Below are 16,256 nucleotides of genomic sequence, written 5' to 3'. Positions count from 1 at the left end.
ATAAAGTATACATTTAAGCTTGTTTAACAAATATTAAATATTAAGTAGTAAAAATGTACATTTATGAGTAGTTGCAGTGTAATGGCCCAGTCTCTGCTGTGCGGTTTCCACTGTACCGGCGCTGGATCTCGCGAGCTTGTGTCGTGTTTATAACTTCAGACCGCAGAAATATGACTGACTCCATAACCTGTCCATAAACAATCACTTTACAGTTCTGACAACATATTTTAACTTTATAAGCATGTATATTCTGTATCTTTTTTTAAATTAAAATCATATAATGTTATGCAAGGCATCAGGTATTTCCATCACGTGAAAAATAACCTATTTCTTTAGTGTTTAAAGTTGATTACAATATAAAAAACTAAAACGAAGCAACACACCAGGTTGATGCAGTGATTCCCAAGATCCTTACGGTTACAGTTGTGTTCCCTGTATCCCAACCTCAACAATACACCACAGGAAAACCACATAAAACATGCACATCTTCAGCCGATAACGTCCATCCATTCCCCAAACCGCTTGTCCTGGTGTAGCCCAGTCTCGAGCCGCATAAATCATAATCATTATAAAACAGTGCAGGAACACATCAGCAGGGAGGACTCAGTCTCCGGTATAGCCAAAAGAAGGCAGGCAAACTCATTTTAATCTAATGAAAGGAAGGGTAAGAGAAAGGCTCTTTGATTAATGCACTAGAGTCTTCTGACTCTGAAATGTCTTCAACCGTGACCTCATCGATAAGGCTGATATAAGGATGCTTTGATTCGGCAATCAAGATGAGTGCCATCATAGATCTCCAGATCTGCATAATCTGACAGAATTATTCCATTACCAATCCGGATCTAGGGATTTTCCCAGTAAGCCAGCAGGCCATATTCAGACATAAAAAGAGCAGAGGAGTCTCATTTGCCATTCTCCTCAACTATACGTTATCAGTGTTTTAGCTCTTCTTGCATGAGGTTCAGTTAGAGAGAATGGGCATAATCGCATGGGAAAGCGCTGTGCCAAGCAATGCCGTGAACGAAGGCATCATGCCACGGACGGGCTACACGGTTCTGGCGCTCATCATCGGTGTGTTCTCTGTGTTGGGCATTGTGCTGAACGTGACGGTGGTGACGGTGACGCTGAGGCACAGGCAGCTCCGGCAGCCGCTGAACTTGGCTCTGGTGAACCTGGCCGTGGCGGATCTGGGCTGTGCCGTGTTCGGGGGGCTGCCCACCACACTGACCAACGCCATGGGCTACTTCAGCCTGGGCCGGGGGGGCTGTGTGCTGGAGGGCTTCGCCGTCGCCTTCTTCGGTGAGCATCTACTAAACCTTTTACGCATACCTTATTGTGTGTGTGTGTGTGTGTGTGGGGCGGGGGGGGGGGGGGGGGGTGTTACCATGAAATAGTTCTGAAATAGTAAAAATTATCGTTTTTAAATGTAAAATACTTTTTTTTTACCATGAAATAGTTCTAAAATAGTCAAAATTATCGTTTTTAACGGTTAGACTTTTGATATTGATATTGACTATTGATATAGTAAAAATTATCGTTTTTAACGGTAAAAGACTTTTTTTTTACCATGAAATAGTTCTGAAATAGTAAAAATGTTTTTAAATGTTTTTACATGTAAAATACTTTTTTTTACCATGAAATAGTAAAAATTATCGTTTTTAACGGTAAAATACTTTTTTTTACCATGAAATAGTTCTGAAATAGTAAAAATGTTTTTAAATGTTTTTACATGTAAAATACTTTTTTTTTTACCATGAAATAGTTCTGAAATAGTAAAAATTATCGTTTTTAACGGTAAAATAGTTTTTTTTTTACCATGAAATAGTTCTGAAATAGTAAAAATTATCGTTTTTAACGGTAAAATAGTTTTTTTTTTTACCATGAAATAGTTCTGAAATAGTAAAAATTATGGTAAAAGACTGAAATAGTAAAAGACTGAAATAGTAAAAAAAAAAATGTTTTTACATGTAAAATACTTTTTTTTAATTTACTATGAAATAGTTCTGAAATAGTCAAAATCATCGTTTTTAACGGTAAGACTTTTTTTTTAAACATGAAATAGTTCTGAAATAGTAAGAATTATCGTTTTTAACGGTAAAATAGTTTTTTTTACCATGAAATAGTTCTGAAATAGTCAAAATTAGAAAATAGAAATAGAAAAATAGTTCCCTTTCAAGGGAACTCGAGCTGCATTGAGAAGCGGTGGGAACGCTCTGCGTGATTGCGTCGTGAAGCACATGTATAATCAGTCCAATGGAAGAGCTAGACGTCATAGGCGGGTGACGTCATAGACCAGGAAGCTATAAAGCACACCTGAAAACAGACCGCGACAGCTTCTGTGCCTTCAGCAAGCGATCTGTGTATTCTGTCCTTGTCATATTTATTGTTGTTTGTCAAGTTGCAATATATATATATATATATATATATATATTATGGCAAAAGAGAGCAAGCAGCTTCGTGTTGTTCCCTGCCCACGTTATATCACGGGTGGGGACACACACATCAGCTTTTTGTTACTATTTGGGAGTGGAGCATGCCACAGTCAGTTCTCGAGGGGGCTGACTGTGAGCATTGCGAGAAGCTGTCCGTGAGGACGCTCCGCTCCCGCTGGGCGTTCTTCGAGGAGGACGGTTCGGTTCGCGCTGCCCGCGCGGGTCCCGCTGTTGCCGATGCACGGCGGCGACTCCCATTTTGGGGTTCGCAAACGGATCTGACAGCGGGGGTTGGGACGGGCCCCGCCCTATCTCAGCTTTCACCTGCCAGATCCAGTGCTGGCGATTTCCAGTTCCGAGGAATTGGTATCGTTAGTGTTTTGTTTAAAAAGAGAACAAAACAAATGTTGTTTGAAAAAAAGACAGATGTTTGAGGTTTCAATAAATGAATAAATAAGTCAGCTCATAACTCTGTTGAATAAAGAGGAGCTTTAAAAGGAGTTTTATCTAGTGCTGTTGCTAGTTAAATATTTTCTGGCCAGCTGAACATTATGAGAGTGAAAAAGAGAGTTTATTAGATGAAATATATCTAAAAACAGAAAAACTTTGTATCTCAGCCTCCTCGTCGGGGACTGACGTTTTTCCTATCTCCACACCACACTTTGGTGTCGAGATCGTGGAATAAGCCGGTTTCCTTTTTATGTGTTTAATGCCCAAACGTCTAACTATAGTAATGCTATGGGTATTAAGTATTATGGTTCGACAGTGCCTCGGGTTATAGAGACGCTTGCTAGCTTTCTCTCTCCCGAGTCGGCGTCATAATTTTTAACCCCGACGTTACCCACCAGCCATCTTAAATAAATAAAGAAAATTTTTATTAGGCAGGACTGGTGGGTGAATTATAAATACATGGATGAATGTGAGGTTGTCAGCACTGACGCTATTCGAGAATTGCGTCGTGCAAAAACAGATAAACTATACTGGGGAGGGACGGTTTCAAGAAATCGTTTATCCTCTGCGTCCTCTGGGGGGGCGACTCTCTGAGGAGGGTCGCAGCACGGCCAGTTCGGTTGTTTTCCTGCTGGTGGCCATGGAGTGATATATTTATATTTATATTTATATATATATATATATATATATATATATATATATATATATATATGTTTTTCTGATTTAAAAATAAAGAAAAATAAGATAAAATTATGTCTGTTCTTCTGGACGCTCCGCTTTAAAAAAAACTAAGAAATAAACCATTCAGCGGCGTTCCAGAGGTTTCTTCCTCACCAATCTAAAGTTCCTGAGACTGCTGGGCGGAGCAGTCTCGGTCTACTAAGCTCCTCGCAGCACAGAGTGCAAAACGAGCATCGCCATTTGGGTCCTCCACAATTAAGGGGGACTTGGGTGGCGGTAGCAGTCTAGCCAGTTAGAGATATGCAAGATCTGAGGACTATTTTATCTCTAAAAAAGCTTGGACAAATAGGAAGCCCTGACGCCGAGGCTATCAGGCTTCTAAAGGGTGGTCCCCTCCGGGGTAGGGACGGTTTTGAGAAATCGTTTCTCCTCGGTGCCCTCTGGGGTGCGACTCTCTGAGGAGGGTCGCAGCGCTGCCAGTTCGGTTGTTCCCTGCCGGTTCGCCGTTCAGGGCACCGAGGTGTCAGCGTCCCCATACAATCCTCCGAGGAGGGTCGTAGGAACTAAGTTATTTAGAGGTAGGCAAGATCTGAGGACTGTCGTCATCTCTAATAAAGCTTAGACAGGAAGTCCTGTCGTAAAAACGAGGCTATCAGGCTTCTGAGGGCTCCTCCGGGGCAGGGACGGTTTTGAGAAATCGTTTCTCCTAGGTGCCCTCTGGGGTGCGACTCTCTGAGGAGGGTCGCAGCGCTGCCAGTTCGGTTGTTCCCTGCCGGTTCGCCGTTCAGGGCACCGAGGTGTCAGCGTCCCCATACGATCCTCCGAGGAGGGTCGTAGGAACTAAGTTATTTAAAGGGAGGCAAGATCTGAGGACTGTCGTCATCTCTAATAAAGCTTCTGAGGGCTCCTCCGGGGTAGGGACGGTTTTGAGAAATCGTTTCTCCTCGGCGCCCTCTGGGGTGTGACTCTCTGAGGAGGGTCGCAGCGCTGCCAGTTCGGTTGTTCCCTGCCGGTTCGCCGTTCAGGGCACCGAGGTGTCAGCGTCCCCAAACGATCCTCCGAAGAGGGTCGTAGAACGGTCAGTTCAGTTGTTCCCTGCCGGTTCGCCGCTTCAGGGCACCATAGTGACTGTTCAACCAAATCCAGAGGCCAGTCTTGAGAGACTGGTTCCCCTAGTAGAATTTCTGGCAGCGTGGAAACTACTGCCACATATTTCTCAGAGGGTCCTTTACACTATAGAAAAGGGTTCAGAATTTGGTTCTTGTCCGCCCATATTTCTAGGGGTCCTCCCCACTGTGGTGGACCCCAAGCAGGCTTTGGTTACGGAGCAGGAAGTACGTACTGACACTTCTGCAAAGGAGCTGTAGAAGGGGTTCCTCCTCCCGGCAGACAGTCAGGGTTTTACTGCCATTACTTCATTGTTCCAAAAGAGGATGAGGGGTTGCGTCCTACTCTAGACCTGCGTCAATTAAACAGCAGGTTTCAGAATCTTAAGTTCAAAGTAAGTAAAAAATGCTTACGCTAAATATGATTGTGTCACAGACTCAGTCCGAGGACTGGTTTGTCACAATAGACTTAAAGGACGCTTACTTATCTATCCATCCTCATCACAGGAGATTCCTGAGGTTTGCTTTCAGGGGCGAAGCATACCAGTATCAGGTTCTTCCTTTCGCCCTAGGTTATCACCCCGCACCTCTTACAATATGCGTGGATGCAGCTCTGGCTCCTCTGAGATTCCAGGGCATTCGCGTATTAAATTATATCGACGATTGGTTGATTTTAGCTCAGTCCGAGCTTTTGGCAGTTCAACATCGAGATGTCGTTCTGTCCCACATAAGGGGGTTGGGGTTGCGGCTCAACACCGCAAGAGTGTACAAGAGTGTACTCCTCCCAGCTCAGAGGACCACTTTACTAGGTGTATTATGGGATTTGACAACAATGCAAGCATGTCTGTCTCCTGCACGTATTTCTGCGATTCTCACAGCCGTAAAGAATGTAAAACTAGGTCAGTCACTCACTGCAAACAGTCTCTGAGACTGTTGGGGCTCATGGTAGCTGCGTGGAACGTAGTTACTTTTGGCCTTCTGTACATGAGACCCCTGCAGTGGTGGCTCGGGACCAAGGGGTTTTCTCCGAGGGGAAATCCTTTTTCGCATGATCAAGGTCACGCGGCTATGCGTTCGTGCCTCGGTCATGTGGAAGAACCTTGGTTCCTCGCCCAGGCCCAGTGTTGGGGGCTTCTTTTCGACGCATAATGCTATCGACGGATGCTTCCCTCACAAGTCGGGGGCAATCATGAGTGGTTGCTCGGCGAAGGGTCTGGACAACACACTGATTGTCTCGTATATCAGAGCAGATATCCTGTTGAGGCAGGGGCTGTGGCCCGGGGAATGGAGACTTCACCCCGAGGTGGTGGAGCTTCTTAGGGAGAACTTCGGTCAAACTACAAGTCGACCTTTTGCATCACTTGTACAATGCATTGCCCTTGCGGTTCTCCCTCACGCATCCAGCTCCGCTTGGACTGGATGTGATGTAATAGGTGTGGTTGCCGCTACACCTATACGCTTTTCCCGATATCTTTGCTCCTGGGAGCTCTGGAGTTGTGGATACTGTGGGCTCAGCCTCTGAGGGGGCCCAGCTCATAGATTCAGGTCTCTCGACCGAGGTCGTGGAGACCATACTCCAGTCTAGAGCTCCCTCCACGAGAAGACTAAATATGCTGTTCTCTGCCTGGTGCAGAGAATGCCTTCTGAATCTTGTTTCTGCCCCGTTGGTACAGTACTTGATTTCTGTATGAATGTTTCTTTACTGGGTTATCTCTGAGGAGAGATCCTTAATTTCGTCTTCTCCGTGGTACATGAGGCTGAGGCCTGCACGTACTTGGATTTGCACCTGCTATGGTGATAGTATTTCTTCACCCCAGGTCGGGTTGTATTTCTAGGTCCCTACTAAATGTGCGGGTCTTTTGTGCAGCAGGCCTTCTTTCCTCCACCTTTAATACCCCAGATCAGGAAAAACTTAATCTGTTACGCCCTGTCCGGGCTTTGGATGCGTATGTCCACAGAGCTGCTCAGTGGCGTATATCAGAACAATGATTTGTCTGCTTCGGGTCACCTAAGATAGGTTGCCCGGCATCTAAACAGATGATGAGCAAGTGGGTAGTTGAGGCTATCTCACTTGCTTATGAAGCGGCCGGACAGCCTTCACCTATGGCTGTTCAGGCCCATTCTACAGGAGTATGGCTGCCTCTAGGCTTTAATTTCGGGTGTTCCCCTTCAAGACATTTGTAATGCGGCAGGCTGGTCCTTATTGCTTCCTGGTCTATGACGTCACCCGCCTATGACGTCTAGCTCTTCCATTGGACTGATTATACATGTGGTTCACGACGCAATCACGCAGAGCGTTCCCACCGCGTCTCGACGCAGCATCTCGTTCCCTCTCAGGGAACCAGGGTTACATACGTAACCTGAGACTTTTTTTTACCATGAAATAGTTCTGATATAGTAAAAAATATCGTTTTTAAAGGGTAAAAGACTTTTTTATTACCATGGAATAGTTCTGATATAGTAAAAATTATTGTTTTTTTACGGTAAAATAGTTCCCTTTCAAGGGAACTCGAGCTGCGTTTGAGACGCGGTGGGAACGCTCTGCGTGATTACGTCGTGAAGCACGTGTAAAATCAGTCCAATGGAAGCCTGCTACGACATAGGTGACGTCATAGACCAGGAAACTATAAAGCAACCCTGAAATCAGACCGCGACAGCTTCTGCACCTTCAGCAAGCGCTCTCTGTATATCTGTCCTTGTCTATTTATTGTTGTCTGTCAAGCCCAATATATCTATCATTATTATGGCGAGCAAGCAAGATTATAGACGGTGTGTTGTTCCCTGCCCTCGTTATATACGGGTGGGGACACACACATCAGCTTTGTGTTGCTTGTTTGGGAGTGGAGCATGCTCAGTCAGTCCTCGAGGGGGCTGATTGTGAGCATTGTATGAGTCTATCTATGAAGACGCTCCGCTCTCCCCAATCGTTCTTTGAGGAGGACGGTACGGTTTGCGCTCCCCGCGCGGGTCCCGCTGTTGCCTAGACACGGCGGCGACTCGCATTTTGGGGTTCGAAATCGGATCTGACAGCGTGGGTTGGGACGGGCCCCGCCCTATCTCAGCTTTCACCTGCAGATCCAGTTCTGAGGAATTGGTATCGTTTGTGTTTTGTTAAGAAAAAGTGAACAAAACAAATAAAAATATTAAGAAAAAGGCAGATGTTTGATTTTTCAATAAATAGGCAGCTCATAACTCTGTTGAATATAGAGGAGCTTTTAAAAGGAGGCTTTTCTAATGCTGTTGCTAGTTAAATATTTACTGGACAGCTGAACATTATGAGAGTGAAAATAAAAAGAGTTTATTAGATTAAATATATCTAAAAAAACAGGAAAACTCTGTATCTCAGCCTCCTCGTCGGGGACTACTGGTTTTTCCCTATCTCCACACTGAGGTGTCGAGATCGTGGAATAAACCGGTTTCTATTTTATGTGTTTAATACCCAAACGTCTAACTAGAGTAATGTTATGGGTATTTAGTATCATGGTATGACAGTGCCTTGGATTATAGAGACGCTTGCGAGCTTTCTCTCTCCCGAGTCGGCGTCATCATTTTTAACCCCGACGTTACCCACCAGCCATCTTTAATAATAAATACATTTTATTAGGCAGTACTGGTGGGTAAAGTATTTAAGGACATAGATGAATGTGAGGATGTCAGCATTGACTCTATTCGAGAATATATATATATATATATATATATATATATATATATGTTTATATGTATACGTTTTTTTTATATAAAAATAAAGAAAAAGAAAGATGAAAATATCTGTTCTTCTGGACCCTCCGCTTTCAAGAAAACTAAACCTTTCAGCGGCGTTCCAGAGGTTTCTTCCTCACCAATCTATGTTCCTGAAACTGGCATAGAGTACAAAGAAGAAGACCTGATGCCGAGGCTATCAGGCTTCTAAGGGTGGTCCCCTCTGGGGTAGGGACGGTTTTGAGAAATCGTTTATCCTCGGCGCCCTCTGGGGTGCGACTCTCTGAGGAGGGTCGAAGCACTGCCAGTTCGGTTGTTCCCTGCCGGTTCGCCGTTCAGGGCACCGAGGTGTCAGCGTCCCCATACGATCCTCCGAGGAGGGTCGTAGAGCAGTCAGTTCGGTCTCCCTGCCGGTTCGCCGTTTCAGGGTGCCGAGGTGCCTGCTTTTTCCTAGGATCCTCCGAGGAGGGTCGTAGGAACTAAGCTAGTTAGAGGTAGGCAAGATCTGAGGACTGTCGTCATCTCTAATAAAGCTTAGACAAGAAGTCCTGTCGAATGAAAAAAAAAAAAAAAGAGGGACGGTTTTGAGAAATCGTTTCTCCTAACGGCGCCCTCTGGGGTGTGACTCTCTGAGGAGGGTCGCAGCGCTGCCAGTTCGGTTGTTCCCTGCCGGTTCGCCGCTTCAGGGCGCCGAGGTGTCAGCGTCCCCGTGCAATCCTCTGAGGAGGGTTGTAGAATGGTCAGTTCGGTTGTTCACCGAAATGGTTGTTCAATCAAATCCAGAGGCCAGTCTCGAGAGACTGGTTCCCTTATCGGAATTTCTGGCAGCGTGGAAACTTCTGCCAAATATTTCTCTATGGGTCCTGCACATAATAGAAAAGGGTTACAGAATTCAGCTCGGTTCTCGTCCGCCCAGATTTCAAGGAGTCCTCCCCACGGTGGTGGACTCACAGCAGGCTCTGGTAATGGAGCAAAAAGTACTGACACTTCTTCGAAAGAGAGCTATAGAAAGGGTTTCCCCTCCCAGCAGAGAGTCAGGGTTTTACAGCCGTTACTTCATTGTTCCAAAGAAGGATGGAGGGCTGCGTCCTATTCTAGACCTGCGCCAGTTAAACAGCAGGGTTCAGAAACTCAAGTTCAGAATGCTTACACTCAAACAGATTGTATCACAGATTCAGTCCGAGGACTGGTTTGTCACAATAGACTTGAAGGACGCGTACTTCCATGTATCTATCCATCCTCATCACAGGAGGTTCCTGAGGTTCGCTTTCGGGGGCGAAGCATACCAATATCGGGTTCTTCCATTTGGCCTAGGTTTATCTCCCCGCACTTTTACAAAATGCGTGGATGCAGCTCTGGCTCCGTTGAGACTCCAGGGCATCCGCGTATTAAATTACATCGACGATTGGTTGATTTTAGCTCAGTCAGAGCAGGTGGCAGTTCAGCATCGAGATGCTGTTCTGTCCCACATAAAGAGTTTGGGGTTGCGGCTAAACACCAAAAAGAGTGTGCTCCTCCCTGCTCAGAGGACCACTTTTCTAGGTGTAATTTGGGATTCGACCACAATGCAGGCACGCCTGTCTCGTGCTCGTATTTCTGCGATTCTCACAGCCGCAAAGAATGTGAAACTAGGCCAGTCACTCACTGTGAAACAGTTTCAGAGACTGTTGGGTCTCATGGCAGCTGCGTCCAACGTTATTACTTTTGGCCTTCTGTACATGAGACCCCTGCAGTGGTGGCTCAGGACCAAGGGGTTTTCTCCGAGGGGAAATCCGTTCCGCAAGATCAAGGTCACGCGGCTATGCCTTCGTGCCTTAGCCTTGTGGAAGAAACCTTGGTTCCTCGCCCAGGGCCCAGTTTTGGGGGCTCCTTGTCGACGCGTCACGCTTTCGATGGATGCTTCCCTCACAGGATGGGGGGCGGTCATGAGTGGCCGCTCGGCGCAAGGTCTGTGGCAGGACCATCAATGTTCCTGGCACATAAATTGTTTAGAGTTGATGGCGGTATTTATAGCACTCAAATATTTCCTGCCAGACCTGAGAGGCCATCACGTGTTGGTCCGCACAGACAACACTTCGGTGGTCTCCTATATAAACCATCAGGGGGGTCTGAGGTCACGTCACCTTTGCAAATTGGCCCATCACATCCTCCTATGGGCCCAGGGGAAGTTACTGTCGCTCAAGGCGGTATATATTCCGGGGCGTCAGAATGTGGGAGCAGATATTCTGTCGAGACAGGGGGTGAGGCCCGGGGAGTGGAGACTTCACCCAGAAGTGGTGGAGTTCCTGTGGGAAAAGTTCGGTCGTGCTCAGGTAGACCTTTTCGCATCATCAGATTCAACCCATTGTCCCATGTGGTTCTCTCTAACGCACCCAGCTCCTCTCGGTCTGGATGCTATGGTGCAGGTGTGGCCGAGGCTGCACCTGTACCTCTTTCCCCCGATATCTTTGCTTCCGGGGGTTCTGGAGAGGGTTCGCCGAGAAGGGGCTCGTCTGCTTCTAGTAGCCCCTTATTGGCCGACCCGAGTTTGGTTCTCGGACTTGGTGTCTCTTCTGGACGGCTCCCCCTTGGAGATCCCAATCAGGGTGGACCTCCTGTCTCAGGCCGGGGGCATGATATTTCACCCTCGGCCGGAGTTGTGGAAACTGTGGGCCTGGCCTCTGAGGGGGCCAGGCTCAGGGAGACAGGTCTTTCGACCGATGTTGTAGAAACCATTCTTCAATCCAGAGCTCCTTCCACGAGAAGGCTGTATGCGCTAAAATGGAAACTTTTCACCACGTGGTGTGTTGAAAATCAGTTAGATCCTGTGAACTGCCCTGTTGGTTCAGTTCTTGATTTTCTGCAAGACCGTTTCTCGGCCAGGTTATCTCCTTCCACCCTAAAGGTTTACGTGGCGGCTATATCTGCCTACCACACCCCTCTGGTGGGTACTTCTATTGGGAGAAACCCTCTAATTACTCGCTTTCTCCGTGGTACATTGAGGTTGAGACCTGCACTGCACGTTAGAGCACCGGCTTGGGACTTGGCCATTGTACTCGAGGGTCTGGCTTTAGCTCCCTTCGAGCCCATCGAGGAGGTTTCTGAAAAGTTCCTCACTCTAAGGACTTTATTTCTCCTTGCTATCTCATCTATCAAGAGAATTGGTGATTTACATGCTTTGTCGGTTGCTCCTTCATGTCTGGAATTTGCACCTGGTATGGTGAAGGCATTTCTCTACCACAGGCCGGGTTATATTCCTAAGGTCCCACTGAATGTTGGGGGCCCAATAGTGCTGCAGGCCTTCTATCCTCCACCCTTTAATACCCCTGACCAGGAACAGCTTGACCTGTTATGTCCAGTCTGGGCTTTAGATGCCTACGTTCACAGAGCTGCCCTGTGGCGTAAATCTGAGCAACTATTTGTTTGTTTTGGGTCACTCAAGAGAGGATGCCCTGCATCTAAGCAGGTTATGAGTAAATGGATAGTCGAGGCTATTTCATTGGCTTATGAAGCGGCCGGACAGCCTTCACCTATGGCTGTGCGGGCCCATTCTACTCGGAGTATGGCGGCCTCTATGGCCTTAATTTCGGGAGTTTCCCTTCTTGACGTGTGTAATGCGGCAGGATGGTCCTCTCCGCATACATTTGTCAGGTTTTATGACCTTGACCTCTCCACTCCTGGGGCGAGGTTGCTTGCTTCTTAGTGTGCGCAGGACCTCACACAGAACGGGCATTTGTCACTATGGCGTAGTGGGTATAGGGTTCCCACCGCGTCTCAAACGCAGCTCGAGTTCCCTTGAAAGGGAACGTCTCAGGTTACGTATGTAACCCTGGTTCCCTGATAGGGAACGAGACGCTGCGTTTGCCTGCCATACTTCCTGCATGCCCTGATCGACTTGCTTCAGGTTTTTCAGAAGCTGTCGCGGTCTGATTTCAGGGTTGCTTTATAGTTTCCTGGTCTATGACGTCACCTATGTCGTAGCGGGCTTCCATTGGACTGATTTTACACGTGCTTCACGACGTAATCACGCAGAGCGTTCCCACCGCGTCTCAAACGCAGCGTCTCGTTCCCTATCAGGGAACCAGGTTTACATACGTAACCTGAGACGTTTTTTTACCATGAAATAATTCTGATATAGTAAAAATTATCGTTTTTAGCGGTAAAATACTCTTTTTACCTTGAAATAATTCTGATATAGTAAAAATTATCGTTTTAACAGTGAAATACTTTTTTAACATGAAATAGTTCTGAAATAGTCTAAATCATCGTTTTTAACGGTAAAATATTTTTTTTACCATGAAATAGTTCTGAAATAGTCAAAATGATCATTTTTTACGGTAAGACTTTTTTTTACCATGAAATAATTCTGATATAGTAAAAATTATCGTTTTAATGGTAAAAGACTTTTTCTTTACCATGAAATAGTTCTGAAATAGTAAAAATTATCATTTTTTAACGGTAAAATAGTTTTTTTTAACCATGAAATAGTTATGATATAGTAAAAATGATCGGTTTTAACGGTAAACTAGTTTTTTTTTACCATGAAATAGTTCTGAAATAGTAAAAATGATCGTTTTTAATGGTAAAATAGTTTTTTTACCATGAAATAGTTCTGAAATAGTAAAAATTATCATTTTTTAACGGTAAAATAGTTTTTTTTTTACCATGAAATAGTTCTGAAATAGTAAAAATTAAAGTTTTTAACGGTAAAATACTTTTTTTTACCATGAAATAGTTCTGAAATAGTAAAAAATTATCGTTTTTAATGGTAAAATACTTTTTTTTTACCATGAAATAGTTCTGAAATAGTCAAAATGATCGTTTTTAACGGTAAAAATTTTTTTTACCATGAAATAATTCTGATATAGTAAAAATTATCCTTTTTAACGGTAAAAGACTTTTTTTTTACCATGAAATAGTTCTGAAATAGACAAAATAATCGTTTTTAAAGGTAAAATATTTTTTTTTACCATGAAATAGCTCTGAAATAGTAAAAATTATCATTTTTTTACGGTAAAATAGTTTTTTTTTACCATGAAATAGTTCTGATATAGTAAAAATTATCGTATTTAGCGGTAAAAGATTTTTTTTTACCATGAAATAATTCTGATATAGTAAAAATTATCGTTTTAACGGTAAAATACTTTTTTTACCATGAAATAGTTCTGAAATAGTCTAAATCATCGTTTTTAACGGTAAAAAATATTTTTTTTTTACCATGAAATAGTTCTGAAATAGTCAAAATGATCGTTTTTAACGTTAAAATATTTTTTTTACCATGAAATAGTTCTGAAATAGTCTAAATCATCGTTTTTAACGGTAAAAAATATTTTTTTTTTACCATGAAATAGTTCTGAAATAGTCAAAATGATCGTTTTTAACGTTAAAATATTTTTTTTACCATGAAATAGTTCTGATATAGTAAAAAATATTGTTTTTAACGGTAAAAGACTTTTTCTTTACCATGAAATAGTTCTGAAATAGTAAAAATTATCGTTTTTAACGGTAAAATAGTTTTTTTTTACCATGAAATAGTTCTGAAATAGTAAAAATTATTGTTTTTTAACGGTAAAATAGTTTTTTTTACCATGAAATAGTTCTGATATAGTAAAAAATTATCGTTTTTAACGGTAAAATACTTTTTTTTACCATGAAATAGTTCTGAAATAGTAAAATTGATAGTTTTTAACGGTAAAATACTTTTTTTTACCATAAAATAGTTCTGATATAGTAAGAATGATCGTTTTTAATAGTAAATTTTTTTTTACCATGAAATAATTCTGATATAGTAAAAATTATCATTTTTAACGGTAAAAGACTTTTTTTTTACCATGAAATAGTTCTGAAATAGACAAAATAATCGTTTTTAACGGTAAAATATTTTTTTTTACCATGAAATAGTTCTGAAATAGTAAAAATTATCATTTTTTTACGGTAAAATAGTTTTTTTTTACCATGAAATAGTTCTGATATAGTAAAAATTATCGTATTTAGCGGTAAAAGACTTTTTTTTACCATGAAATAATTCTGAAATAGTAAAAATTATCGTTTTTAACGGTAAAATAGTTTTTTTTTTTACCATGAAATAGTTCTGAAATAGTAAAAATTATTGTTCCCTTTCGAGGGAACTCGCGATGCGTCACTTGACGCTTTGGGAACGCCCCCAGCGTGCATGCGTCTGAGCATCAATGTCAACTAGTCCAATGGAAAGAATGAGCGTCACGGGCGGGTGACGTCATGACCAGGAAGGGATAAAGGCTCACCCGGTGAAACGCGGCATTAGCTTCTGTGTCTCAGCAAGCGATCTGTGTCATTTTGTCTCTGTCTATTTACTGTTGTCTGTTGCGGAAAAGGATGGAAACTAAGCAAGTGTACAAACAGTGTGTTTCTCCCTGCCCGCGTTATTTAACGGGTGGGGACACACACGAGCTTTGTGTCGTTTGTTTGGGAGTGGAGCATGCGGTCTCAGCCTTCGAGGGGGCTGAGTGCCAGCACTGTGAGATGTTACCGCTTCGCATGCTCCGCTCTCGCCTGTCACTCTTTGATAAAGTGAGTGGGCAGGCTCGCGATCCACAGGGATCAGGACCCGCGTCTGCTGAGGCGGCGCGGAGAATGCATTCCTGGGGATCGCAAAAGGATCTTTCGGAGGGGTTGGAGACGGGTCCGAGGGCTCTTTCTCCTTCCTTACCCGAGAGATCCAGTGCTCTCTCCCCGGTGTCGGAAGCACGCTCTGCGGTTTCTTTCGCCCGGGGAGAGAGCCCTCCACTACTTTGTTGCTCTTCCTCCGAGGAGGTTGATGTGATGAGTGTGGAGAGTGTAAGCACACACATGGGGGAAAGGGATTCACAATTTATTTCCCCAGCATATGATGAGCTGGTGGATGTTATGTCGCGGGCTGTAGAGAAGTTAAATATTGAATGGCCATCTGAGAATAAGGGCGCTCGTCCTAAAAGCAAATTAGATGAGCGCTTTTTATCTTCAACCACATTATCTCCACCACGAGGGCTTCCATTTTTTCCCGATTTACACAATGAGATTTCAAAATCGTGGAATAAACCATACTCATCACGTCTTTTCAGCCCTCATGTTAACACTTATTCGAGAATAAGAGGGCTGAAAGAGTATGGTTATGAGGCGATGCCCCAGGCGGAAGAGAATTTAGCCAGTTATCTTTCCCCTGGTCCCGCATCGTCTCTGAAAGCCTCGGCTTTGCCCACTAGACCGCTTAAAGCCACTTCGGTGTTAGTGGGCAAAGCTTATACGGCAGCAGGTCAAGCTGGAGCATGTCTGCATACTATGGCAGTGCTCCAGGCTTATCAAGCTGACCTGCTGGGGGATCTGGATAGTAGTGAGGGAGTCAGTCATGACGAGATTCGTGAACTTCGTCGGGCTACCGATCTTTCTCTCAGGGCTACTAAGGAGACCGCCAGAGCAATTGGGCGGTCTATGGCAGCCTTGGTAGCTACTGAGAGACATTTATGGTTGAATCTGTATGAAATCAAAGAAAAAGATCGAGCTTTTTTATTAGATGCTCCGCTTGAACCTTCTGGTCTCTTCGGCGACGCAGTCCACGCGGTCGTCGAGAGATTTCAGGAGTCAAAAAAACAAGCGGACGTTTTTAAAAAGTTTATCCCTCGCCGGGTCCAGCCCCCTGGGGCTGCTGGGCGTGAGCAGCCCCAGCCGTCAAGCTCATCATATCGTGTGCATCAGAAAGAGAGTGTTGCGTCTCGTGCACCTCCACGTAGAGACTGGAGACAGACGCAACCCTCTCAACCGAAGTCTTCTAAGTCGAAGCCGGATCTGAGGACCGTTCTTCAGGCGAAGAAGACTTCGGTTCAAAAAAAAAAAAGGTCCTGATGTTCACGCATCAGGCCTGTGAGGACAGCCCCGACCGAAGTGGAGCGGTGTA

General features: G+C 44.2%; 1 protein-coding gene across 1 annotated transcript in view; it reads left to right on the top strand.

Annotated features, from left to right (window-relative positions):
• The first annotated feature begins 1,031 nt into the window (after window positions 1–1,031).
• parapinopsina (parapinopsin a) overlaps window positions 1,032–16,256 on the top strand; it is a 30,101-nt gene continuing 14,876 nt past the window's right edge. The window contains exon 1 of the mRNA XM_077217697.1: window positions 1,032–1,299. Coding sequence (XP_077073812.1) covers window positions 1,032–1,299 — 268 coding nt within the window. The remainder of the gene's footprint in view (window positions 1,300–16,256) is intronic.

The sequence above is a fragment of the Siphateles boraxobius genome, unplaced genomic scaffold (genome assembly GCF_051911475.1).
Source record: "Siphateles boraxobius isolate OS27281-9 unplaced genomic scaffold, OSU_SipBor_1 75, whole genome shotgun sequence".
Lineage (NCBI taxonomy): Eukaryota > Metazoa > Chordata > Actinopteri > Cypriniformes > Leuciscidae > Siphateles > Siphateles boraxobius.
Note: the sequence above shows the minus strand (reverse complement) of the source record. Positions and strands in the feature narration are given on the sequence as shown.